This window comes from Amblyomma maculatum, chromosome 3 (genome assembly GCF_055883805.1).
Source record: "Amblyomma maculatum isolate TAMU_Amacu chromosome 3, ASM5588380v1, whole genome shotgun sequence".
NCBI lineage: Eukaryota > Metazoa > Arthropoda > Arachnida > Ixodida > Ixodidae > Amblyomma > Amblyomma maculatum.
In genome coordinates this window covers 161,896,278-161,923,586 of record NC_139346.1, presented here as the reverse complement: position 1 = coordinate 161,923,586, position 27,309 = coordinate 161,896,278, and the positions used below count along the sequence as shown (strand labels likewise).

The 27,309-nt window shown below is 49.2% G+C and overlaps 1 protein-coding gene across 4 annotated transcripts in view; it reads right to left on the bottom strand.

Moving 5' to 3' along the window:
- The window catches only part of MED15 (mediator complex subunit 15), a 126,921-nt gene that overhangs the window by 26,960 nt on the left and 72,652 nt on the right, over positions 1-27,309 (bottom strand). For all 4 annotated transcript variants that reach the window (XM_084598453.1, XM_084598454.1, XM_084598456.1 and 1 more), the window contains 4 exons: positions 6,598-6,927; positions 6,069-6,229; positions 5,260-5,538; positions 2,174-2,281 (listed from right to left, as the gene is read on the bottom strand). In XM_084598453.1, coding sequence (XP_084454579.1) covers positions 2,174-2,281; positions 5,260-5,538; positions 6,069-6,229; positions 6,598-6,927 — 878 coding nt within the window. The remainder of the gene's footprint in view (positions 1-2,173; positions 2,282-5,259; positions 5,539-6,068; positions 6,230-6,597; positions 6,928-27,309) is intronic.

Genomic DNA, 27,309 nt, shown 5'->3' with positions numbered 1-27,309 from the left:
GTAACGACTGATGGGATACCTATGCTCGTGCGCGTCTCTTGTTCTCGTGAATAGCTTTTCATGGGCCCTTTAAGACGCCAGCTGCTGAACCAGAGCACCCGAATTCGAACTCGACCAACGGCGGCTGCATTTCGATGGAGGTGAAACAGACTGGCATCCGTGTGCTGTGCAATTTCAAAGCACGTTAACAGTCCCCAGGTGGTCAAAATTACTCCGTAGGCCTCCAATATGGCACCTTTTTCTCTTTCCACTTTCACTCCCACCTTCCTCCGTTCCCTTAAGGTGCAGTACAGGTGCCCACGGAGATAAAAGCGACGGATACTGCGCTTTTGCTTTCCTATAAACCAATTTACAATTTTACAATTTTTTCACCTTTTCTTGATGTCACAAAGCACAGAAATTCCAGTATAAGATTGCAAAATCTTTTGCAAGCACATCTTCTTGGACTTTGATAGTACAGTCAAATCTCGGTATAAAGAATCACATGAGACTACAAAGAATAGTTTGCTATTTTGAAATATTGTTGTAATGAAAAATCTGCGATTATAAGCCAGTGGTCAAACCTATGTATGGAAGTGACATACCTTGGCAGTAGGTACGTGTTTAGACAAGCAAAATTTCAAATGAAAATGTTACGCTAACTTCAAAGCTGATTTATTTGAAGAAATTAGTTATTTTATTCTGCCGCGTAGAGCACAGATGACCACATACTACACTACACCAATACAACCCATACACCTTCCACTTTGCGCAACATCTATTCAAAGACGTAGTTTCACTGATTGATGAAAGTACAAACTTTGTCCATGCGCAAAACATCATAGATCGATATGGCCTCATCCCTAGTGTTCCCCGAGGTTTGAAAATCTTGTCTCAGTCTTTCAAAATGATTGCGGCAGTCGATGGGGCAATGCAAGCTGCCTGCAGGAGCCAATTTGCTTCTTCCCTGCACCAATTTTTTGCAGCAAAAGCTGCTTTCCTATCTTCTTGGCACCTTCACTGGCTGTAGTCATCAAACCTCGCAAAAACTTCGCAATAGGATAACCCGTGACACAAAAATATACCTTCCCATACGCGCGAATGGCACGAACGACCGACCAGCGAATGATATATAACACAGCTAGGCTGCATACTGCACATTAAACCACAGCTTCGCGGTGGCGCTAGGAACTGGCACTAGATATGCTGATGATGATTGCTACAGCCCACGGACCATACACACAGAAATGGTGGTTTCTGTTTTAAGCGAAAGTTGCGAGCTGCGGTGCTGTTAATTTTAGCCGAATTTGAAATAGTGATGTTCCTAGATTCTAGAAGAAAAAATAAAATATGTACGTTATTCTGAAATATACGTTATATTGAATTTCGTAATTATGAAACATTTTTACAGTGAAAACATGTGAAATCTGTTGGGGATTCTTTAAAGATTCGTTAATTTGAAAAATTATTTGTTCTGGTGTTCGTAGCAACGAGATTTGACTGTAGCGCCGTGACTTCAAAAAAAGGAGAATTTAACTTTACACTGTACACAGCACACAGATGACCTAGATGACCAAAAAAGTACTTACGTACAAACAAGCAGCTGCAACCGGAAGGAAGCATGAAATGCAACTAGCCATGGCTATTTTGGCTTTGGCTTTATGTGGCTTTCATCAACTGCACGGCTGATGATGCCAATAATGCTAGTGCGGCCATTGATAGTGATGCTGGTGATTACAATGCAGGAACAGGTTCCACAGTGCCAGCTTCGCAAAAATGATTCTTGGTGGATAGAGGCTACTTATCGAGAGATAGTAGGGCAGTGATTGCACAATCAAGAAGTTCAGTGAAAAATCGAGTCTCCTGGGTGAATTGGGAGGATTGGCAGGTAAGTTAACTTTGTTAAATGCCCTTTCGTGCTCCTTTAGGTGTGATTATTGAGGACTGCAATTAACTACGCCCGAGTCCAAGGTAAAGAAAGTTCATAATCTTTGCACAATGACATGCAAATGGGGCATTAATGAGCAGCTCACATGCAGCCACATTTTCTACTTTCAATCCCATACAGTGGCAGACGACCTCAGGAATGTGTTCTCCTGACTCATCATGCCCCCTGCATTTGATTAATGATTCGAGCAATAAAACTATCCCTGTTTATGTTTAGTATTACTACTAAATACCAATTTGAACTTACTGGCGCAACACTAGCAGCAGTGGGGACAGCCAACTGAGACGCCACCACTGATGTTGGGGGTGCTTGGCTCTGAAACTGGCTGGGCACTGTGCTGGCTTGCTGGGGTGCCTGCAGCATCAAACGAGAAAGACAACGCTCCCATCAGTGTAAACCAGGAAAAAGCTACTGAAGCCGACTCTGGTGACTTGTTTGACGCTACAGCCCCACAGGTCATTCACAAGACGACTCAAAATCATGTGGCAGATAACGCATTCAGTGGTGAACAAAGTGCTTTCAAAATAAAAACAGCAAGTGTGCTTTTCTTGTAGTGACTTGATAAAACAGTGAAATGGTGAAAAAATTATCTCCCCACCACGGTGGTGCAGTGGTAAGACGCCCGACTACTGTGCTGAAGTGCCCGGGTTCGACCTTGACCGCCGGCGGCTGCGTTCAATGGAGGTGAAACGAAGTGGCGTCTGTGTACTATGTGATGTCAGTGCACGTTAGAGATCCCCAGATGGTCGAAATTACTCTGGAGTCCTCCACTATGACACCCCTTTCTCTCCTTCGGCTTTCACTCCCACCTTCCTCCCTTCCCTTACGGTGCAGTCTAGGTGTCCCCAGAACAAGTGTGACAGATACTACACTACTGAAAGTGTACCGCCTATGTTCATCCCTCCTCATCCTGGCCCACCAACGTCGACAGCTGGTTCCTGGGACATATCACCTTGCTGTTACCCAGCCTGCCAGACTTGACTCGACCTCGCTGTTCACCCGAGATGCCGCCACACGAGAACATAGCCTGAGCCCATGCGACAAGAAGAATTACAATTGGCTTCTCACGACCCTGGTGTAGCATAGTGAATTTGTGTGCTCAGCTGGAGATTGAAGGGATAGTGGCTTGATTCCCGGCGGAGACAGATTATTTTTCTTAACTGTCAGTTCGTGCAAATATTTCTGCAGCCCATGCACCTATCGGTTTTCACCTTAAAAGCCAAAGGAAGCTGTATGCCAGGACATCTATCAAAGCTGCCCTACTTAGTTTCTCAAGTGACTAACTAGTGCAATGGAATGAAAATGCAGGCTGGCTTACCACGGGAATATATATTTACCGTGCTACCCACAGTAAAATCATCCCCCACATTTTTCTACCATTGTAGTGCTAACAATCACTCGGCTGGCATAATCCACGCTTCTTGCATCCTGACACAAAGCGTTTCATGCAAGCTTGCCTGGCTTGACCAGCTGCTTCTACTGTTGAGTCAAGCTGAAGTAATAATTCCATCTTACCTGAGCTCTGAAACAGACGTGCCAGTCACTGTTGCTGCCACAACTAAAATGTTTGCAGTACCATGAATAACTTACAGCGAATCCACAGAGAAGGTTATGCCTGCAGCGCCAAGTTGTGTTGTGTTTGGTTTAATGCCGTATAAGCAGCTCAGGCTATCATGCGCCAAGTATGAGGTTATAAATCTTATGTTCTACAGCTTGTTTAAAGCGATTGTTTTCTTTCGAAAGCTGAAAACACAAAATATTCACCTAATATCAGCACTGGATGGAAGGGGAGGCGTTAATTGCAAGATCAAGTAAAATATTTTTTCTTTGTGCTTCAAGTCTTGCGCATGAAAATAAAACGTGGGTTACCGAAAGTTCCTCTCCAGATTTTTTGCAAGCGAAGGGTCAACTGCAAGAAAAAGGATGCCCCTCACCTCCATACCACATGCTTGGAACCTGCACTGTTGCCAAGTTTATGCTACGCTGACTATGCATGGCTAATTGCAGGACCTTACACTGTTGCAGTACTATCAATATTGTGCTATCAATATTTCTATCCACAGTTTTGCACCACTACTTCCAGGTATAGAACGAGAACATGTAAAAATGGTATCAGGCATTTCAGCAGCGTGTGGTTATAAATGCGAGTTTTCAAGTGCATGTAGCAACAGATGGTAGAAAGTGTGACGAATCAACTGTCCATCGTTGCCACTCTGACTACATTAGCGATAATAGCAAGTGTGAGCTAACCAGGTGTGTTGCTCGGTTATTTAGAGACTATGCTGCAGAAGCGAAAATTCGTCTGTGGTCGACAAAGCCTAGGTCTCAGACTGCGAGGATTGAGCTCTATGCAGAAAACTCAAAACTAGCACAGTGCCCAAAAGGAAAATCAAAGAGTCGTCACAATGAAGCTCAGTGCTTTGCTTCTAACACCACAATCTAAAATTACGAAGTCAGTCAACGGTGCCATAAAAAATAAAGACATGCATGAAATTTTCACATTGAGAAACGAAAAGGTGTCCCTGTGCTGTGCGATCTTCAGATAGTTTAAATTACTCCAGAGCCCTCCACGACGGCTTCCTCCTCTTTCTCTATGTCCACTTGCACTCCCACATTCTTCCCTTCCCTTCCAGTGCTGTTCAGGTGTCCACGCAAGCGTGACAGATACTGCGCCTTTCCCTTCATGTGAACCAATTATTATTATGTTATTATTATAACCAACTACGACAAATGTATTGCAAGAAAACTGAGCAGCAACAAGCTTCAGTTACATTATAAAATAGCATCCAGCTAGTTTAGTACGCATTGCAAACTTCTACCATGTGCTGGAAACTTAGTACTCGCTCTGCCCCTTGCCCTGCAATTCCACAATAGGGGTTGTGTTTCTCCCAAAACATACAGGCACACAGGTGAGTAATGATTAAAAAAAATGATGTGACATAGTCATCCAAGGCATGCCATCAAAACCCGAAGGCACAAATTGAAATCTACTGCCAACATCACAAAGAACAAAGAAAAAGTGTCACAGCACCTTCGGAGGTATAAACTAGGCGGCTCTAGCTTCAAATAGTCTAATGCTACCTTCGATGCAAAGCTGCAAGGCTTTATTTGAGTTACTGTTATCACGATCAAAACGCTTAATGCAGTCTATGTACACAAAAAGCTAGAGTACAAGAGGCCCATGATGCACGCATAGCACAGCACAACACGGTGGACGCAACATTTGGGCCAAAATTCGTTGTGTGGCTACGGGCCAGGCAAAAGCTCTGCTCCGATTTCCCAAGAATGGCAAACTTCTGATTAGTTCGAGACGCCCGCCGTTGGCCACTCACCACCGAGACATTGGGTACGGGTCCCTGTGGCCGCAGCTTCTGCATGGTGATGGGGACGCAGTTGCCCATCATCTGTGCCTGCTGAGGTCGCATCTGGCCCTGCAGCTGCCCCTGAAGCTGGCCCTGCAGCTGCCCCTGCAATTGGCCCTGCAGTTGGCCCTGAAGTTGCCCTTGCAGTTGGCCCTGCAGCTGTCCAGGAAGCTGGCCCTGGAGCTGACCCTGGAGCTGCCCCGGGATCTGGCCCTGGAGGGAATTCTGCAACTGGCCCTGCAGCTGGCCCTTGAAAATTGAACAGGAGAAATTGCAATCAGTACTAACTTAGTGACCCAGAAATTTTAGTATTAAAAAGGAAACCGAAGAACATGTGCTGCAATTTTTCCAGTCTTAATAGATGCCTAGTAGAGACTGATATTGATCTCTTCTGCGCAAAATTCACGAGAACTGGACTAGAGTTGACACTAACAAATGCAGCAAAAAAGGAAGCACTTCTCCATGGCATGTACAAAAGAGTGACTTGACAGCAGTGCTAAGTCGCCTGTAACACACGCTTCTAGAGATGCAGATACTGCTTGGAGTTTTGTACCACATCACTGCTCGAGCTAGGTGGTCGGGTAATGGATTAAGAGAACACTTCCGAGGAAAGGATGTGAGAAACCGCATGTTTGAATGACAAAAAACATTGACAATAAAATTCTCCAGCAGCGTGCAAATCTTTCTTGAGCGAGGGTGGGCAAAGTAATTAGCATTTGGAAGTCATGCACAAATGGTGCATGATCACAGCGTAAAAAAACTAGCCTTCACAGTGATACCTGAAGTTGGCCCTGAAGCTGGTTTTGCAATTGCCCTTGAAGCTGATTTTGAAGTTGCCCTTGGAGTTGGCCTTGCAGCTGCCCTTGAAGCTGATTCTGAAGTTGTCCTTGCATAGGTCCTTGCTGAGGCTGCGACATCATCATGTTGCCCACCTGCATCACTGCACACACACACACACAAAAATGGCACACGTAAGAATCGAGAGAAAGACAAGAGAGAGACCACATGAGAATATTTTAGCTATTCTAAATCCACTGGCTTAATAATTATAATCACCTTAGCTATGCTTATGTCAAGGGAAAGGACTCTTCAATAATTTCGCCCCTACACAGGCATTATCCCTCAGGCAAACCTTCATAATGCCTCGCTCTTAGTGTCCGACCTTGATCTACGAACTGGGTGACTAATGAGCGTGGAGCATTGTGACTGCTTTGAGACTGGTTTTGTATTGAAAGCGGCAAAATAAAATCCGACAGAGCATGAACCAAACAAGGACAAAGCCTGTCAACTTGTGTGGGCTGTACTCACGGCGTGGCTGCTGCATAGCGAGCGGGTTGAGCCCTGGGCCGCCTTGGGGCCCCTGCTGGCTGCCGTCCATGAGCTGCCCTGGCGCTGGCTGACCAGGAGGCCCTGCGCCGCCACTTGCCCCGCCCTGGGTGGCCATGGAGCGCAATGCCATCATGGGGTCAGTGGGGGGTTGGCCAGCCCCCGCACCGGCGCCAGCGGGACCCACGCCACCGGGTGCACCACCAGGGCCACCGGCGCCGCCACCAGGTGGCGCCACGCCACCCTGCTGCGGTGGACCGCCCATCACGCCACCATTGGGCGCCATGTTAGCCTGGGGAGCCTTCTTGGAGTCTGCACAAGTCAAGCAAACAGAGGGAGAACGGTGAGCCAAGTCTGACGCTAAACCGCTGCGGCTTGGTAGCCAAGAACTTCATACTTAACCAGCACTTTATCAGAAGCAGTGCAATATTACATATACAGCATTATTAAAATTTGTGCTACAAATTGAAAACTTCAGATATGTTTTCTGCAACTGCAGAAGCAGAAATGGTAAAAAACAGAAGGCACGGAAGTATTGCCACCTTACTGGCACACGAAAATCTTCATAACAGCCGTGTTCGGACAACGCTGTTGCAATTTACTTTGGTGGTCTCAAATGAAAAGTCACCTTTACAAGTCAATGCTAAGCACAATCAGATAGCAAACATTGGTGGCTTTTGGACATTTGCATCGGGCAAAGAGGATATTGAAAACCCTCCTCCATGGGCTGCTGCAAACTGACTCCACTGCTGCTTCCACAGCGCTAACGAAACGTGCACACGAAGCCCCAGCAAGTAATGGGTAGCGTCCAGGGAGCCCTCATTACAGAGGACCGGACTCCTTGCGGTACCAGTGCAACAGCTCGCCCATCAACTTCCGAGGAGACAATGCGCATTATGATGCCTCTGGCCACACCGGCCAGTGGACTCCGAACTTGACGACCACTATCGCTGCCAAATGACATCAACGCGCTCTGGCCCAACATGTGGCCAATATCACCCCCGTCATTGCTATTCGCGATTACAGGCGATTTTCGCTGAATCTGAAGGCACGCAGGTGGTTCACTAACATACATGGTTTCATTTCTATGAAGGTGAGAATGCCCTTTTCGTTCCGAAGTCCGATCGCCGCGGTCGATGCGCAAAGATCGGTTTTCGCGACAGCATTCTCACATGCACGAGCCTTAGAGTATATATAATTACTAAAGTCGCTCTGAATTCCCGCGTCCGGAAGGCATTCAATGCGTCCGAAGACCATCCTCGTTCCCACTTGGCCCTCACAATACTCGTGCCCGTGGACTCGTCTAGCCGAGACATCCGAGCTGCTGCCGCAGGCCGGCACACCACCTTTATTTGTTTGTTTGTTTGTTTATTTTGCAAAGAATTAGCGAGGCTCCGCCGTGGAGCGGCCGGCTGAAGGGAACGCCAGCTCTTGCGTGCAATGTGCGACAGAAAAAATGTTTTCGAATTAATGGAAGTCACATCTGTGTGAGTTGTGTGGGCGCACCTGTGCGAAAGATGGGGAGACTGTAGGAGAAAGCGCGAAGGAAGGAGTGAAATGATTAAATTCCACCATCTGAGACTGTTAGAAGTGCTCTAACATCGCACCGCACACGAGCGCCCTCCGCGTTTCACCTCCGCCGAAACGTGGCCGGGATTCGAACCCGCGTCCTCGAGCTCCGCCCCCGAACCCTCTAACCATAGCGGCGGGTACAGGCGCATCGCCACGCACCGCCCAACCGCACGTGCCGCGGGGAATACGTGGCGGCCCGGAAGCACGAAATGCAGAAGAAAAAAAAAAAAGGAAAGACAAGAAACAAACTCGAAAAAACGGAAAAGGAACCGTATGCCGCGGAGGTGTCGGCGACGGGAAATAGCCCTCCTCAAGGCCCCGACATGACATCCCGGACGGCGAGAGACCACTGTCGTTATCTTTTCTCTCCGCGCACGGAAACGCAGGAAGAGAGTGTACCAATGCGCAGGCCGTGGCGCCTGGCGCGACCGCGTATGGCAGCAGCAGCAGCAGCAGCAGCAGCTTTCCCTTCTTCAGTATCAAACCTGTGAGGCAAACTTTATTTGCGCAGAGTTCCCCTTGGTGTCTTACCATTTTCCTTCCCATTTAGCATCCATCTGCTATAGTCAAGTTGTAGGATAGATTCGAATCGACCACATGCGCCCCTACAATTGTACGCCGTCCAATAAAAACGTCTAAAACACTTTGCCAAACTCTGCGCCAGTCCTTAAATGTGTAACCACCAAGCAAAAACATGCTAAAAAGTGGTTTCCGCATCGAAATCAGCTCGGAAGGAAGACGATCGTTGACGGCGGTAGGGCCACCAACGGGTCACCCACCCGTTGGTGGCGCTTGTCTTGACCGGCACGTGCCAACACTGTGGCGAGGTAGCAGATACCTACCACATGATGTGGACCTGCCATCAAAATTCTGCTTTAACCCCCCACCCTAAACGAGTAAAGGAGAGGACTGGGGAGGCTTGGTTGCTCAGACCTTCAAGGCCAAGAGGCCTTGGTCCAGAGAGCCAGGGTGGCGGCTTCGACCAATGGGGTCCCGGATTAGGGACACCGCCTAGTATGTGGGTCCTCCTGAGGGTTCAGACCTCTACTTCAAATAAAAGTTTTAACCACCACCGCCATCAAAGCCAAGTTCGCTCAGCGCATCGATTCAGCCTTAGGTTTGCCTCCGGTTTGGTGCCCTGTTCATTCTGTCAGCGCACGGACAGCGAGTGCTCGAAGTATTTCATACCTGTAGTGTTTGTCACAGCGCTATCCTCACTGCATCGGCCAGACCGACCTTAGCTGCTGGGAACGCGATTGAATCGGAGACTGCTAGCGGAACAAGGCCGAGTAATCGCGTTAACATACAGGCGCCAAAACGAGGCTGCCACTCCAGCCCCTTGGCCGCTGATGCCGACCAGCTTTAGCTTATAAATGCGCTAAATCGGTATAGTACAGCTACAAAAAAAATTAGAGCACTGCAGAATCTACATTGGAGTAATGCGAAAGCACGGATGCTGCTGTTGGTTGCTTCTGGTTGCTTCTAGTAGCTTAATTAACTTCTTGTTCGCCCATTCAAATGGGCCTTATACGCATCATCCGACATATCGTAAGGCTGCACCCCGACTACTGCGAGGAGCCGAGCCACAGCCCCATTGATTGATTGACTGATTGATTGATTGACTGATTGATTGATTGATTGATTTCCACCGATTTAGGAGGCCCCCTACTCCCCGCTCCTGGCACGCAGGCCTGAGGAACGGGGGCTGGAACCTCCGCGACTAAGGACTGGCGAATATACATTGGTTATTCGCGGCCTCAGCCGCCAGGCGGACGGCTTTTTGCTGGTCAGCGGGGACGTCGCTTTGCATCAGGGTTACCCAGGATTCTCTACTTTTAATGTTGTGACGTCACAAACAGCGATCGCCCTATCTCGGCTGCGACACAGCGCCGTGTATGGACTCGCCGCCATCATCCGATGGCGCGAGCTGGGGTCCCGTCTCTCGGTCTGGTGTGACGTCACACGGTCACATGAAAGGTCATTTATGGCGGCGCCACGACACGCCAAAGGCTCGAAGTGCTAGTAGTATTGCTTTCGCAATAAAATTTCTAGAGCACAGTGGAATCTACACCGCAGAAATGCGAAAGCTGGAGCGTTGCTGCGCTGCACACGAGGCATCATGTTTGCTCTCATCATCATCATTGTCAACTAAATGCACCATCATTATCATTGCTACCGTCACCATGCATTATCACTTATTACAGCGTCATTGTAATCGCTAATGGCGCAGTTGGTTAAAGCACTCGGCTGTGTATCCGAGGGATGGAGGTTCCTAGAGGAGAAAGGGTTTTTATTTTTCTTATTGACAGGCGCTGCGCACGCTCGCTGTCGACGCACGCACGGACGGACGGACACGCTCGCGAGTCGAACCATTAAAGGATTTCCCCTTAATACAAGCACCGCGTTTGAAGTCTCAACATAACCCAGTGCTTTCGGGGGCTCGTATACACTTGAACATGCGAACAAGCAATGCGCCGACCACGTGAGTAGATTTCACACTGTAGGCATGCACTCATTCCAAGCCACCTAGCCTGATCGCTCCTTTTCTTGAAAATTCAGAACCTACACCCCCTAGCAGCACGGCCGGCGGACGCCGCGGCAACTGCGTTCGAAATCCTCGTGTCAGGAGGAAAACTTCAGTTGCAGGCACCATAGAAAAACAGAACGCTATAGAAGAATGCAGCCTCAAACAGCGCAGCAGCCCATTCATAAAAAAAAAAAAAAAAACGGCTCCGTCAGTCCACAGACAGTGGCCCTCCCCCTCTGCATACACCGAAGAGGGGAACCTACGCCGACCAGCAAAGGGCCTGACGTCTTTATCTACAGCGCTCCATTAAGCTGTACCGGCAAAACGTCCTTCCCTCCCTCGGGCTTCTTTTCGATAATGGTCCAGTTGCGACACGCAAGGGGACAGGCAGGCCCTCTGGCGGCCATCGTGTGGCGACATGTTGACTGCCCACATCGCGTGGAAGAAGCACAAGCGCGCCTCACCAACGGGAGGAGTGGGGGGTACGTGTGACGCCGTACGATATACCCGGCGACAGCCATTAAAACATCGGTGGTCGGTATACAGCCCACCCCGTGCACGCTCTCTATCAGCGTATCGCAAGGAACGCCGCGACGACCACAGCGACAGCAGCAGCAGCAGCCGCGTTTACGGTCTACATGCCATCACCCCCCCCCCCCCCTCCCTCCGCCTTCATCGCAACGGTGGGGTCGATCGACCAGCAGCTAGAAAGGGCATGTCGCTACCAAAGGCGGCTACGTAGTTACGCCGTGGAGAACACAGGCCATGGCATGCGGGAGCTGTGTGCATGAAAAAAGCCCGAGTACACGAAATGCCACCGCAGCTCTGCTCAGAAAACATTACTCGCAGCAGCAGCGATAGCTCGTACCCGTTGCATCAGTTGCGGCCTTGCAAAATTTGCGCGAAGTGCGCCGAGGGGGCGGCAGCGCAAACGCGCCTGACTTTAAACATCCCGCTCCTTGAGATCAAAACAGAAGACTGTAGCGCGTCGAGGAGCGGAAAGCCGAGAGCGGTTGACTTCGGACCGCGTGACGCCACAACCTCGCACGCGATGCAGCGTGCGGTCGCAGGCAACGCGTTGACGCAAGGGGCTCCTTTCATAGCCGGAGTTCTGTCGTCATAGCTAACGGTTAAGTCAGGGCGCAGCACCCACCGGGGGTCGTGGCTGGCGCAAGACTAATAATAACCGAAATTGATTAAGAGGAGGTCATTCTCTTACAAACGGACTTAAACTATTGTTCTCATTATCCACAGCGCCGGGGACGGGCGTTAACATGAAAGCATGCAGAATCTGTCTCACTCACGATGAGAGAGAGTCAGAAAGGAGGTAGAGAGAGAGAGAGAGAGCCGCAGCTATGGAAGGCTGCGGACTAATTTCGACCACACCTGGATCTCTCAAAGACCGCCCTCCGTGCCTCACTATCCAGTTCCCTCTGCAGCAGGTTACAAACTGACACTTTTCTTCTTACTCTCCGGGCTTTAACCTTCTTTTATTCAGCTATAGACTTACTACAACTCTTAGCAGAGTAACAGTAGCAACAGCAGTTGTAGTACTACAACCACTACTGTTACTATACTAGCAGCGTAAGTATGCCGACAACTGTCGCCGAAAGGAGGCAGTGTTTCTCTTACGAACAGGACTCGTTATGCGAGAGGGATGCGAGAAAACGTCTTTCGCAAAATCGTGGTTGTCTTGAAAAAGAACGCATCGCTATGAACATTACTGTGGCCCTCCGCAAGAGGAAATATTTCTGGTAGCCCGTTTCCGAAGGAATAAGAAAACCGTTCCATCTCATGTCGACAGCTCAGTCAGCCCAACACGTGCTACAATGTAAAGTCTAGAAAACAGTGACGGCAGCCAACTGGCCTACTCACGGCTATGCAGCGGTTCCTATGCAAATCAATGCATTAACCAAGACACTGCGCGGCAGCCGTGCATAAGTCGTAAACGTACAGTTAATGGAGCGTGGAAACAACAGCCTTACTCAATTAATGAGCTCCCTATCGTTCGCAATTCCAAAGATTAGAGAGAATTTTGTTCTCCAATGCGTTTCAATGAGTATTTTCCAAATCATGTTTTAATGAGTAGTTTAATTAGCCTTACTCAATTGATGAGCTCCCTATCGTTCGCAATTCCAAAGATTAGAGAGAATTTTGTTCTCCAATGCGTTTCAATGAGTATTTTCCAAATCATGTTTTAATGGGTAGTTTAATGAGCTCAGGTGAAGTTACGTGATGTTAGGAAGATAGTGAGAGACCGGAAAGCGTGGCGTGACATGGTCCATAGGGTCACGAAGAGTCGGACACGACTGAACGACTGAACTGAACTGCACCCCCTTATTCCTCTCATCTTGAAAATGATCGCCGCCAGTACGCACGAATTAGGTTGGAGCGCCTATATGTGCAACCATGGTGCAGCCTCCAAGTGTCATGCTTGCTTTCACTGCAAGCCCACTGCGTGCAACGCTGAAATCCACAGCAAGATGCCGTTACTTCATGTGGCGTATTTTCTTTCATTTTGCCCCACAGACAGTCAGTTACCGAGTTTACTAGCAACGACCGAAATAACGGTTCGCTAAAACGAGAGTCCAAATTCGCCGGAAATTTCCAGAGAAAAACAATCGACTTCGATTGCAGGGCACTAGACTCCTTCACCGGAGGTGGACGCCAGCCATGGGTGCACGTGAATAACGGGTGCACATAAGTCAACAGATGGCGCCCACCACGCGTGCGATGGTATACACACGCGTACACCAACCAGTCATGAGAGTACCGGTACATAAGTGCACTAATGAACACTAGCCCACGGGCGACAATATCTTATATAAGAAAACAAAGATGACCGTATACGCGGCCGCATACCCCGCAATCTGCGCTCAGCAAAATAGTCAGGAATACACACACACACAAAAAAAAAAAGTACACGGGACAGCACTTCGTGTGTCCCTTTATCTTTCGCTGGTCCAGCGTGTTAGATTCGCACCAAATGGTGCAAATGGTCACCATGCGCGAGAGCGCACCGTGATCTTGCGTAGTTTACTTTACACAGTGTAGAAACCGGATACTGGCTGCTCTCGAATTAAACCCCTGAACTGCACATTTCAAATTCCCCCTTGCTCAACGAGACACAAACAGATCCGCTTTTTTCACATTCCTTTTACCGCTCGTCGCGAATGTAATTTACGCGCACTCCTCATTTCGACTCCCTCGTCTTCATCCTGCGCGTATAATCCTATCTGGGTCAAACGAAAAGCAAGAAAGCCGAGATTGCCCGTCGCGCGACGTAGATCCGAAGAAGAGAGAAAAAGAGAGAGAGGGAGAGAGGGAGGGGGGAAGTAAACGGATTAGGCAAAATCAATAAGCCAGCGAAGCTGAGCGCAGATCGAGGCGGGGAAGGATCTGCGCAAAATCCGCTCTCGATCCTCTTCCCGAAAAAGGGCTCGCAACAACAGCAACAACAACGAACGCCACGGCACCGACGAAGCTCGAAATTAAAGGCAAAGAAGAAAGAAAAATATATCTACGACGACTAGGCCCCTAATTACGCTCCGCCTCGATCGATAATTCCGCGCACTGCCGCAAATACTGGCCTCGAGGTTGTGCCTCATCCGAGCGATAGGAGTAAACTAAGTCTTCCTGTCACACTACATGCCGCCTCCATATATACGGAGCCGAGCACGGAGGACTGCAGTATCGAGTGGGAACAACTTGAAAGATCAGGGAATCCGAACGGACACGCGTACGCCACGTGCTAGTCTCAATCCCTGCCGCTTCTATAACCCGACCTACAGGAAGCGCTGCAAGTTACGTGACAGGGGAGCCAATTAACCTCAGGATTTAGGCGACGCCGTCCACACGTGCCTCGGTGATGTAACGCGGCCTATACGAAAAACAGTCGAGGCAAGCATTTACGAGGAGCTGCCCAAGTGCCATGTATATGTGATTCTGGTTGGTTTGGAAACAGTGTTCCATTCCGAGAGCACGGATCATGCAAGGGAGTTTCCAAACTAGTGTAGTCCTGTGTCTCTGACAAATCTCCCAACTATACAGCGAGATTTCGAGATGTCAGCACCAAACGCCCGCCATCCGGTCACGGCTATGCGTACTCAGAAGCAAATAGACGCGCAGTCGTATAGTTTACGAGATTTATAAGCCTTCCAGTATTCCCTTCAACCGACCCCCACAAAACGTTCTGCACGGAATTACGTCCCAGTGCGCACGCACGGAGCTATGAAAAGCACGCAGCGACGACGCGCAACGAGATCTCTGTCGCAACGCCAGCGTCAGCAGCAGCAAAGCACGGCACTATGCCCAACTTGAAAAATCGTTCGATCGCGGCGGCATGCAAACGCGCGACATTCCTGCACTGCCCTCTCGACGGCAGCGGAATCAGCAGCGCAGCACGAGAGGACACCGCCTGCTCCCTTCTTTCTCTTCCTCGTGTCCCCCTCTCTATCCCCCCTTTTTTATCCCGATTTCCCTCCGAACCCCCTTTCCCCTGGGGCCTGCAAAGCGAGCTTGTCGCATCGATCGCACGAGCAACAGTGCACAACTGCACCTCCTCGTCCTCCTCCTCCTCCTAGCTCGGTGCTCCCATTCACAAGGCTATAAAAGGGGAAAAGGAGGAGAAGGAGACGAAATGCGCGACTCAGCAGCAGCAGCAGGGGGGGGGGGGGGGGGGGGGGGGGGTATATGCTCGCGCCTGCCTGTTATTAAAACGCGCATATGCATGCACGCGCAAAGGCAAGCGCAATCGCGAACGCCCCGAACGGTCACGGCTCGCTCGCCCGACTTCGAACGCCAGTAGAAAATTTGCGCTCTACGAAGATAGATATGGAAGGAAGAAAAATAATGGAGGGGAACTAACGGTTCGAAACGGACAAATCGCTGCGGTATTGAACGCTGATGCTTGTAAAAAGGCGCTTACTACAAGGCGGACCAATACGCGTGCTCAACGTGGAGGCCGCGCGCTTACTGACCATTTCGACTGAGGTGGGGGTCATTAGTTCAGGTCGAAGTGGGAGCCCCATTTAAACAGACTGCTGAAGCTGCACGCCGTGCAGAGAAGGACGAACTGTCCGCATAACAATGAACATATTGGACAGCGAGCCCTTCGTTCACAAAAGTTTACACGAAGAGGGCGCGCAGACAGTTTATACAGAGTGTACCGGTTTCCGAAAAAAAAAAAAAAAAAAAGGGGGGGGGGGGGGGGGGGGACACTGCTAGAGTTCGCTGTTCCAAACAAGCACGCAAAAACTAACATGTCAGATACTGTGGTGCATTAAATTCAGCGAGCGAAACGGCGATCACGACATTAACATAAATGTTAAAAACGGTACGAGAAGAAACGGCCTTCGTTTAACATTGGCCACATCTAGAGGGAAGAATTCCGAACGCAGATCGCCTTCGAGCCGAACGTTCAGGAAGCAACTTAACGATCCCGAATTATTAGGAGACCATTCATAAAAATCTGGATCCATACACTGCGAAATCCAGGGCGCAAATCTTAAAACACGCGCACTGGGGAGGTCGGAGACTTAACAAAAGCTCTGCCTCGCTCTCTCCCTGTTGTGCCCCATTGTGCGAAGGGAGCGCGCTTGGGAGTTCACATTATATACACACTCCGCTACGAGCCCGGCTCTCGATGTGTAAACAGGGACAAAGGGCTCGAGTCTGGCGAGAAAGGCGCTCCCCATTTGCGTGCGCCGGCATGGAAGAATCAGCTCCGCGGACAAATCAGGAACGAGGAAGACGCCCACCGGCAGAAACGGGAAAAGAAACCGGGCCCTGGGCGATGTAGGGACAAATTGCGATGAATCGAAAAATGGCCGCTTTTAATCACACAGAGGCTAAACACTCGCTGAAGACATGAAGACACAACAAAATGCATAAGTATCGCCACCACCAGTCGTTTCTGCAAGAAAAAGCTGCGGCTCTATCAGGAGGACAGGCTTCTCTGAGCGCAGATCCCTCAGGCTAGGCAGGTGACACCAACCATTCACTCCCTGACGGCAATCATGGGGTCCTTTTAGATCGTGACTTCCCGAGTTTAGATCGGAAGGCGGGGAAAAAAATCCCCTTGAATCAGATTTTTCTCAGCCGGTAATGCGCTATCACAACATGAACACAAGCGACTGTTAACAAGAGAAAAGTGGACGGTGTTGTCCTAGATGTCCTTTTATAGATCAACGACCCTGACGGCAGCAACAGAGGTCACAAAGGTGTTCATAGGGGACACTGAGCTGACAAATCGACGGTGCCCTGCGTCGATCCAGTTCGGTGCTGTCAAAGCGACCGCTTTTCAAGGAAAACGTGAGTTTTTATGAACTAGACGACGACAAAAAAAAAAAAAAAAAATCGAATTCAGAAATCACTGCCTCCCGGCCACATTGGCAAGGACGCTGTAGCGACTTCTTGACCCAAGGACGCGGGATCGAATCCCGGCCTCGGCGGCCGCTTTTCGATGGAGTATAAAAGCAAGGCGTCAGTGTGCTGTGCGATGTCAGTGCACGTTAAAAAATTTCAGGATGTCTCCACTACGGCGTCTCTCATAGCCTGAGTCGCTTTGGGACGTTAAACCCCACAAACCAAACTAAACCAGACAAACTTCTTGACTTTTTTTTCTTTTTTTTTTTAAACCCCAATCTCTCGACAGCTAGGCCCACAGAAAACTCCCTGCCAGCAATCTCGGAATTCCTAATTACCTCGACGTTATTATCATAGCTTACCAAATTTATCATCAAGCAGTTTGACTAATAACGGCAACGAAAAACACGTTATAATGTCTAAATTCCAGTTTCTCTGAAATATATATGCGCCTTTTCCTGCCAAACAAGCAGCAAATAGGAGCGAATTACTCGAGTTTTCCTCAAAACAAAAACCCTACAGAGTTGTCTCGCATATGCCCCTCGATATGCGTAGTTTGCGATGGGAAAACCGTGTTGTTTATAGATCGACAACTGCCATCGGTTTCTTTCACCCGGTTCCCGTATGATCGGGTGTCGCTCCGATGAATCGATCCGAAGGCACGTCGTCGGTAGCGCTTGGTCGGTGGCCGCGCTCATTGTTCGCAACTCCTGGTGCCTAACCGAAATAATTTTCGTCGCCACCTCGATTACAATGGCGCGTGCTCTCAAGAATGTCTGCGCACTCGCGTGGTCCCGCATACCCGACACTGCGTCGGAGTCTGCGCTCCCCTGCAAAGTGGTGCAGGAAACAGCAATCGCCAGTACTTTCTCTTCAATGCGCATTCCGGCACTGAGCAATTATATCATCAGCCAATATATATTTTCATACTTTTACACACTCTCTATAAACAGCTTCACGTGCAATTTTTTTACAAAACGCACCGCAAAGGGGGCTTTCAAACTGAATGAAAATAAATCAAGTCAGTGAATAAAGCGACAGGCCAAAGCCATCCACCGCAGGGTTAACAAAATTCCAGCCGACTTGGTCTGCAGCAGCGCGAGGAAAGATCAACAGAGGTGCCGATCCCTGCTTGAACAGCCAAAACAAAAGTGAAAATAAAAGGGGGGAGGGGGAGCTGCGATAGGCAAGCACACGCAAGCGAGCTGGCGCATACGTAAGCATGCGCACACGCAGACAATCGCCAGCTCGGTGGAGCGGCGCCGGCGGCATCATCGGCTAATCGGGATAACAGCAGCCGCAGTGCACGGCACGCGCCAGCGGCGGACAATGGAGGCGAGGTTTCCTTCCCTCTTTCTCTCCGCCTATCTCGACCCCCCCCCCCCCCCCCCCCCCCCCTTGCCCTTGCTGCTCCCCTTTGGGTCCTTTTCTTCACACTTTCGGGACCAGCGGGAGAGAAGACGAGCCTTTCCTTCCCAAAGTGCAGCGTACCTCTCTCCCGACACTCTTTCTTCTAGCCTCGAACCGCTATGCGGGGAAGCTGTGAATTGGATAACGTCGTTTGTAACGCCACAAGAAACATAAGATTTCCTTTTCAATATTTCTCTTATTTCTTGGTTTACCGGGGCCTTTTCTTTTTAGCAAGGGAGAAAAAGGATGTTTAGGAGGATTAATACTTCAGATAATGGAACTGAAAGACACTGACTTGAATCAAAGGCGTAGAACTCGAATCTGTGACCCCGGTCGACGAGCGCAGAGAAGCCCCTGACCGGCGGCGTGTACGAAAATTCGGTAAAATATCTCGTGGAAGTTCGAAAGACTTTCACAAGGTAAGTGTGCGTGCGTGTGTGCGTGTGTGCGTGCATGCGTGCGTGCGCGCGCGCGTGCGTGTGCGGCATGTGGGCGAACATGCCCGTACAAAAGGTTTGGTTTGGTTTGTGGGGTTTAAGTCCCAAAGCGACTAAGGCTAGAGAGACGCCGTAGTGGAGGACTCCGGAAATTTCGACCACCGGGGGTTCTTAACGTGCACTGATATCGCACAGCACACGGGCGCCTTGCTTCTCGCCTCCATAGAAAAGCGGCCGCCGAGGCTGGAATTCGATCCCGCTTCCTTGGGATACAGTAGTTGAGCGCCCTAACCAGTGACCACTGCGCCATCTCGGAGGGGCCGTACGACTAAAAGAATAAATCAATAAAGATAACAACATCCGCAAATTTAAAGCGAAGAAAACCGCAGCTACATCCACGTTCTCCGCCGATGCGTACTGAATCACCAAGACGAATTCAGCGAATATATTTTACTTATGCACCCAGAACCGAGGTAAGGTGTAATTTGTTCACTAACATTCGCTCTTTAAACGGGGCTCGAGTAATTACGATTTGTTGCATAGACTTGGGCAACATGCAGCAGAAATAGCGCAGCATGGGCTTACGTAATACGCCCTGACACATGCTCAGGTCGCGCTATGAGACGTCTGAAGTGTATAGTGGATGTTTCGGTTCCGCGATGCAAGTCCAAGATAAATCTGAAATCATAACAAGAAAAACGCGTTAGGCCTTTGTCCTTCCGATGTCCAACCCAGAGATTGTACAGATTGCACTGGAACTAATAACTGCACTGCAATGCTTTCACTGCATCCTCACATCGCAAGAAAGAGAAAAGCGAATGAAAAGAACAAGTCGTGATTTCCACATTCGAAAAAGAAAATATTTTTAAACTCCACATATGTTGAATCAAAAGTTTCACAACAGAAGCCTTTGCTACACCTGACCTGAGCAATGTGGCAGCAAAAGCAGCAGTTAGGTCTTGAAAAAGAGTCAATGGTGCTCGGGTTGTCTGGTGTGGCGAAATGAGTCAGCAAATGACCTTTTAAGATTAAGCTTTTACCTTTGGGCGCTTTCCACTGGCTGAAAGTTGCGCAAATTAATTTCGTTTTAGGCTAGATTCTATGGCTCGCTCATTATTTTGTGCTTTCACGTTAGTCGCATCAGACGCATTTCCGAAATGTGTATCAGCCGATGAAGCGCTCTCGCTGATGCGCACTCGCTTGCGACGCCACTCCCCCTTTCCGTCGGGCGTATCTAAGGCTGCCTCCGCAGATAGAGCAGGTTTTGCCCGCCAATCATCGGGCGGAATCAAAATCCGAAGCAGTGTGAACGTTCTAATCCGAACAGTGAACAAAGCATGCAATCACCAGTAGATTAAGAAAAATTGCGGCGGACTTTAGCGACTAAAGTAGTGAAAGGCGAAAGCCCGGGTGCCGCATTCTGCTACGAAACTGGTAATTGTTAGTAATTAATTAGTCATCAGGCCGGCAATCTATTAAATACCGAGTAATTTAAATGACCATTAATTAATTGATTCATTACGTAATCAGTCACGAATTAGTAATTATTTATTAATTATTCAATTAGTAATTACTTTTGATAGTCCATTGATTGAAATAATCAAATTCACAATTTACACGGTTAGCCCGGGTGACAATATGACCATATATAAGGCACGCATTCGCGCATACTGTGGTGGTGCTCTATGATTGGCCGAGACCTCTATGACGTCATCCCGCCTCGGCCAATTAGAGCCGCCGCAAAAGCGGGACACGTTTTGTCCACGACAGCATGAGCCATTAAAGGCTTTCGCCTTAAAAGGGGTAAAATTTAGTCTCCATAATGTGGAGATGACCCTGCCCTTACTCGCTGTAACCTTTTGTAAGTGGGTATTTATTAAATAAATATCAAAAACTGAAGAAAAAGACGTCTGCCGGCCCCGGTATCTGCTATTTATTATCCGAAGCACCAGAACTGGGGCGGCGAAAATAAAGAGATATATTAAGGAAGCGGTGGATGAAATCAAAGAGGTGAGCGACAGGAAGAAATAACAGGACAGGAACTTTCTAACCAGTGTACCGTATTTGTAACCGCGAACGGTGTAACAATTAATTTCTAACGTTCTGACAGTACTGCGCACCATGAATAGTTAAAAACACAAGAAAAACATGCGCCTAAAAGCGTGGCATCACAATTTCCATGGCCCACGTCTACTCAACCCTGAATGCTCATGCTGAAACAACCCCGTCACTTTATGCCCCCGCGCGATCCTGACTGACGCAACACAGCGACGAAAGTAATAACCGTTGAGACGACTCTACGTGTTTTCATCGCAAGCTTCTTTGTATGAAACGAAAACGTAAAGACAAGACGGAAAATGGTGCCTAATCTTCTTCTTCTTCTTCTTTTTTTTTTTTTTTTTTTTTTTTTTACAACGATTGAGCGACTGAAATTTCGAAATTTCATTCGTGTTTTTCCGGTGGAAGCAACAAAAAAAAAAAATACAAAGAACCTCGCGAGGCTTTTGTTAAGTCAGTGGGATCGCGCAGCCTCGACTTGCTAAGCAATGCCGCGACAGAAGCAATACAGCTGTGTAGAAGGAAGGAAGGAAGAAAAAAAAATACGACACAAAACACTCTCACTATATAGGTCCTGACATTTCAGACAATTTTGAAACGACGCAAAAGTGGCCCGATTCTGGCCGGGGCGCTGCCAGCCTATCAAGGAAAATAAAACCAAACGAGCAAAATGAGAAAATGACACGAGAAAAGAAAAAATAAAGAGATGATTATATAGCGATTGCGCAACGAATATCGCAAAAAAAAAAAAAAAAGAAAACAAAACTCTTCATATCATGGCCTGCGAACGACGCCGGACGCGGCCTGGGGTTTATCGATCGGGTTCAAATATCGTCGGCGATTCATAATCCTCTTGGGTCTCACTCGCGGCGGCGGGGTATCATCATCGAGGATATGATGAACGCCCCGCGTGCCAGCTAGAAAAAAGAAATAGTCCATAAAAGTTCTTGGGAACATCTAAAAGCGAGAATTAGTGTGCGGGGTGGCTGAAATCACCTAAATAATGATTTCCGGCGCTGTATGGTGGTGCGACGAGTGCGTCAAGGGTGTTAGATTACCTTTGCTCGATGAGCTTTACCTTTTTTTTATATTTTGGTTAAGCGAAGAAAGTGTTAGGAAAGGAAATGCTATCATTTTTCAGCATATATATATATATATATATATATATATATATATATATATATATATATATATATATATAACATGCGTAGCCCATACCCGCGACGACGCACTTTAGATCCACCGCGCGCATAGTGCGTCACGTGGGGTGCAGCATGAAACTCTCTAGTGCGTTTATACAGAGCGCAAAAACTGTCGCACGCTAAGGGACAGACTTCCTCCCCTGATTCTATTCGAAGCGGTTTAGTAAAATATCTGGCGCACTATTATCAGGGAATGACATATATTTAGACAAAGAAAATGCGGCGTGATGGCGAAGCACGGCAGGTATGAAGGCTGTGGTGCTTATAACCTAACGAAGCAACGCACGGGCTACGACGGAAGACGCACAGTGGAGGGCTCGGGATTAATACAGACCCCTCTGGAGCTCCCTCACATGCGCTGACATCGAGTAGCACGCGGGTGTGCCTCTATTTCGCGTCTATCGAAATAAACGGCTGCCGTGGTCGCGATCGGACCCGAAAACTAGTAATCAGAAGCCGAGCGCCAAAGTCACTAAGCTATATCACGGCGGTTAGGTATGGTAGCTACTTCTACTAGCAGTTACTGAGCGAGACCAGGGCCAGCACTGCCATGTGCTACACGTTTGGCACGCTATGAACACGGTATCGATTAACACGAGCACAAACAGGTCGCTATGGTGAGGCGAGGCACGGCATAGGTACAGCCAGTGCAACGTATATGGTAGGGCAATTCGTCAGTCCCTGGGGGCTTGGGGGTGATGAAAAGCCACAGCTCTACGTGGGGTCACGCTGCTTGGAGCTTTTGTTCTTCTCCAAACACTAATGATAACGAGGACAACGTTCATATATAATGAGACGCGTTCAAATGCTCTGGGGGAGCTTTAGTTTTTTCTACGAGAGCGAGCTTGAAGAACAAAAAAAAAAAAAAATGAAAAGTTCGGGGAGGGGGAAGAGATGGAAGGAACTGTCACGGCGATGCTCAATCATTCATCCTCCTCACTCCCTCTCCCTCCTTCCTCTACCCCCGCTGCAAATCGATCCCGGCGCTCCGTGTGGATCGACAGGGAATGGCCGGAATGGCGCGACGAACGCCGCTGTGTGAGCGCGGAAAACTAATCAAGAGGAAGACGAAGAGCCGATGGATATTGGATGAGGAGGCTGGAAGAGAGGGAGGGACGGGGCGCGCTTCTCCACAAGGATTCCGGTCACCGCGAGGAGGCGAGCAAGCCGGACGAAGCAGGCGCAGTGCACGAGGGCCAAGTGGGCCGAGGTTGAGGCACACACGAGAAAGAGAGAGAGGAGGGGCAAGGCTTACACGTAAACGCGATGAATAATAGAGAGACACAAGTGAAAAGTGAAAGAAAAACGAAAGCGAGAGGAAAAGCAAGAGGTCTAAGCTGGCGTTGAGCCTCGTCACGACGGCCAGGTGCGCACGCCGGCGGATCGGTTCGGATTTGCCCGAGATTATCGCGCCCCAGAGTCCTGGACATATCATTATATAATGCGCAACCTCTTCGTTCATCGTCGTCGGTAGCGCGGTATGAAATGCATTCGAGGGGGGTTCACACTACGCAGGTTTCCCTTCGCTCATACCAAAAAAAAAAAAAAAAATCTAAAACGTCATGTGCAAACGCGCCACTTTCCCAAGCGCAAGGCATGATGCTAAAAGAAAACCTTTCCGGATTTCTTTTTTTTTTCTTTCCCCACAGCCGAGGTACAGCTAGAAGCAATATTAAAGGGAACACGAGAGCGCGTGGCCTCAGCGCTTTGCAAAGCGCTGCCACCAACACAAGACGAGAATGGGTGGCACCAAGGCTATGCTCGGAAAGAGCAGCCGGCCAAGCTTACTTTGGATGCGTTTTTACAACCGATTCTTATCACCTGTCGGTGACAACGCATTTGATAGCGTGGAGGCCACGTGCACCCGTGTTCCCTTTCATATTGCTTCTAGCTGCGCATATTAGTAGCACCAGATCCATTCAGTAAAATACTGAAGGACTCTGGTAGAAATGACGAATCGGACGGCACAAGCAGTTGGCAAGGCTGCAGCCGTGCCTTCATACGTGGTTACCTGTCGCAAGGCCAAAAAGCTAAAGAAACACAAAACCACTCGGGGCACTGAAACTCGTCAGAGAGACAAGCACGCGACGCGCGCATGCGGCCCGTGCATTACCGGGTAGTGCCTTCTCTGAAAGAGCGCCCGCGGCCCCGTACAGACCCTTGCAGACGCGACCAGACCAGACGTTCCACTTTCGCGGGGCCTGCTACTGCCAACCGTCTCCGAGAGCAGACACGTCCTCGCCCCCTCTCCAATCCTGTGAACTTTTTCTTTTCTGTTCAATTCTTACGCATTCCTTCGCACAGTTAGGTTGTTTCTTCCTGTTGCTTTGCTGCTCTTTGCTCCGTAACGACATCACGTGTCCGTTCCAGTTAGACCGGCGACGACAACGTTCCATGAATACGCGGAACGATGCGAACCAGCCACGCGCCGTCGTTACACGCCGCTCATTGACCTCCTTGGGTGCACGACGTAAATGGCATGCACTCGTCCGACTGCATGCCTCGTCGCTACAGGCCAATGGTGGCGGTGTCCTGTACGGAATGCCGCAGCAAACAGCCGGGAACTATTGTCATTTGTTCCGCTGGCCAGACCACTCTGGAACGATTAAATCACACGAGAGAGCTTATGCAAAGTTTTTTTTATATTGTGCGCAGTGTTATGGCAAGTTTCTGACCGTCTTCAAATATACCAGGGCCAAAGAACGACTGGCATTCGATCCCGGCGACAACCAACCGCATCGATCTACTGCTAGTATCCCCATCGCTAAACAGCATTCTCTTTGCGAACACAACCTCGATAATAATAAGCAGCCTGAGCTCTGCGCCAACCTGCTTCTCTGTAGTATATACGGATGAAGCAAGTGACACCCAAACGTGCGGACAAAGAACAGCCAAACACGTATACGGGTCACCATCGGAAGGGACACAATAAAAAAAGATTTGCCGGCCCGTTCCACGGCCAAGTGCAGGTGTGTCCGAGATTCGAGAGCGGTCGAATACACACATAAGTTTCACATAAGTTCCAGTTACAAGTGGATCGCATGTGGAACCAGGTTAAGTGTAGCAGCAAGCTTGCCGCACACAAGCCGTGTTTACATGAATGCGGCAGCTAGCGCATCGCATCGCATCGCAACCGGTTCCTAGCACATCGCATTCATGTAAACAGGGGTAATGCGCTAGGAAAGCGCATCGCATTAATGCGCCAAGCAGGGCTGGATTTAGAGGGGTAAGTCGACTTACCCCTCTCAATCTCAGTAGGCGACACCGCGTTCCGCCACCACCACGCTAGAGATGATGCGCTACATGTAAACGCTGTCGCATCGCATTACCGTGAGGCGCTACTAAATGCGATGCGATACGATGCGCTACTGTTGCCTTCATGCAAACACGGCTACAGTGCCGTGAACACAAGACACAGGACCTCCGAGGCACGAATAAACTTCTCCAGATCACAGCCGCAGAGGCGTTATACAGGACGGTTAATCTCGGACGCTTATAACCGCATCGATCCCCGGGAGACATAATATATCGACTGCTTGTCCAGATAACTGCTTCGCGCTCTAAGTCTGGCCAGAGTACGCGTACAAGTCTTAGTACGTCTCGAATTAAAGGAGTCATCCAAGAACACCCCCCGGTGACGAGAGTGATGACTCCGGCCTCTACTAATCAGAGTAGTGCGCGAGTGTCAGATTCGCTTAACCAAGTGGGGACAGAAAGTTCGGCCGTCCCAAGCGCTGGTTTTCTTTTGAAACGCCGCCGCCCCGCGAGCTCTAAATGAACTCGCACACGCACAACGGGACGTACAGGCGACGGTTATTGCAGCAGGCGCGCGGTCCGTCCCGCTGGAGGAATTAGCGTCTCACGAACGAGGAGACGGCGAACGACCGCCGCGCGAAGAAAAAAACAATCCCCCTCGCGACAGCGCGGCGACCCCGGCTAAAGGAAAACCGACGAACCCCGAGCCGGCTCCCTTTATACGTCCTCGGGAAGCCATTAAAGCCCTTCGCGGCGGGCATAATAAAACGCGTAGCGAGTTTATGGTCGGCCCCCTGGTCTCGAGTACGGAGCAGCGCGTCCAACGCCAAAACGCTTTCCCACAATGCAAAGGCGCTGCAGAGCCAAGGTAGAACGAGTAAGGTTCCCGGAGCACCTGCACCTATAATATCTCGGAGTATCAAAATATGGCTCGAGCTCCAGCGTCTTACGTTCGCCGTCGCAACGTAGGGTGTCGACGAAGGAACACGGTCACCTCCCGTTATCTTTGCTGGTCGGAACTGGCGAGGTCCATCCGCGACAATACCGGACGCGCTGCCCCCGTTCGGGTCGAACAATGCTCCTCTGCGTTTCTTCGGGACCACTAAAGGCTGGTGTGGTATACGTATACGTCAGGCCCGCGGAGCTATATATCCATTAATGCATGGTTAGTACACGCACTCATCCACTGAAATGCAGTACAATACATAGAAGGCAGTGCGGTGCTATATACTCGTCGGTAATAACCAAGAACAGCGTATAATACACTAACTCGGGATGCTATATACCCTTAACGAGGTGGCCACGATGCGCAAGAAAAGAAAAAAATGCGGTTCCCTCGATGAATCCTGCGAGTTATATGTGCACTTCTCTCTCTCTCTCTCTCTCTCTCTCTCTCTCTCTCTCTCTCTCTCTCTTTCTCTCGCGGCAAGGAATTGGTTCAGGTCAAAACACAATTCATCATTGGTCTGCAAGGTCGTGATGTCAGTCAGTCCACCATCATCACGTAGCACCTCTAAGCCAAAGCATGCCGAATATTAGGTTTCCTGCGCCGTAACGCTATAGGCGGTTTCCTTCTGGGGTTAGTTTTTATACAACACAAATATTACATCACTACATGAGTACGCATGTACCGCATGTGGGAACCCTGGTTTAAAAATGATAGAGAATAGAACGAGTGCAAAATTTAGCGGTTCGATGAACATTCGGAGATTACGCAAGGCATTTCGGTGCTTCACGTGCTGAGGAGCTTTCGTCCTAAGGTTGAAATTTCTTCATACATTTTCCATTTCGAGCAGGTATACGGGGTTATAAAAGCGTGTCAACAAAATTAGAGAAATAAGATGCAGAACTCCGACATTTTTCCACC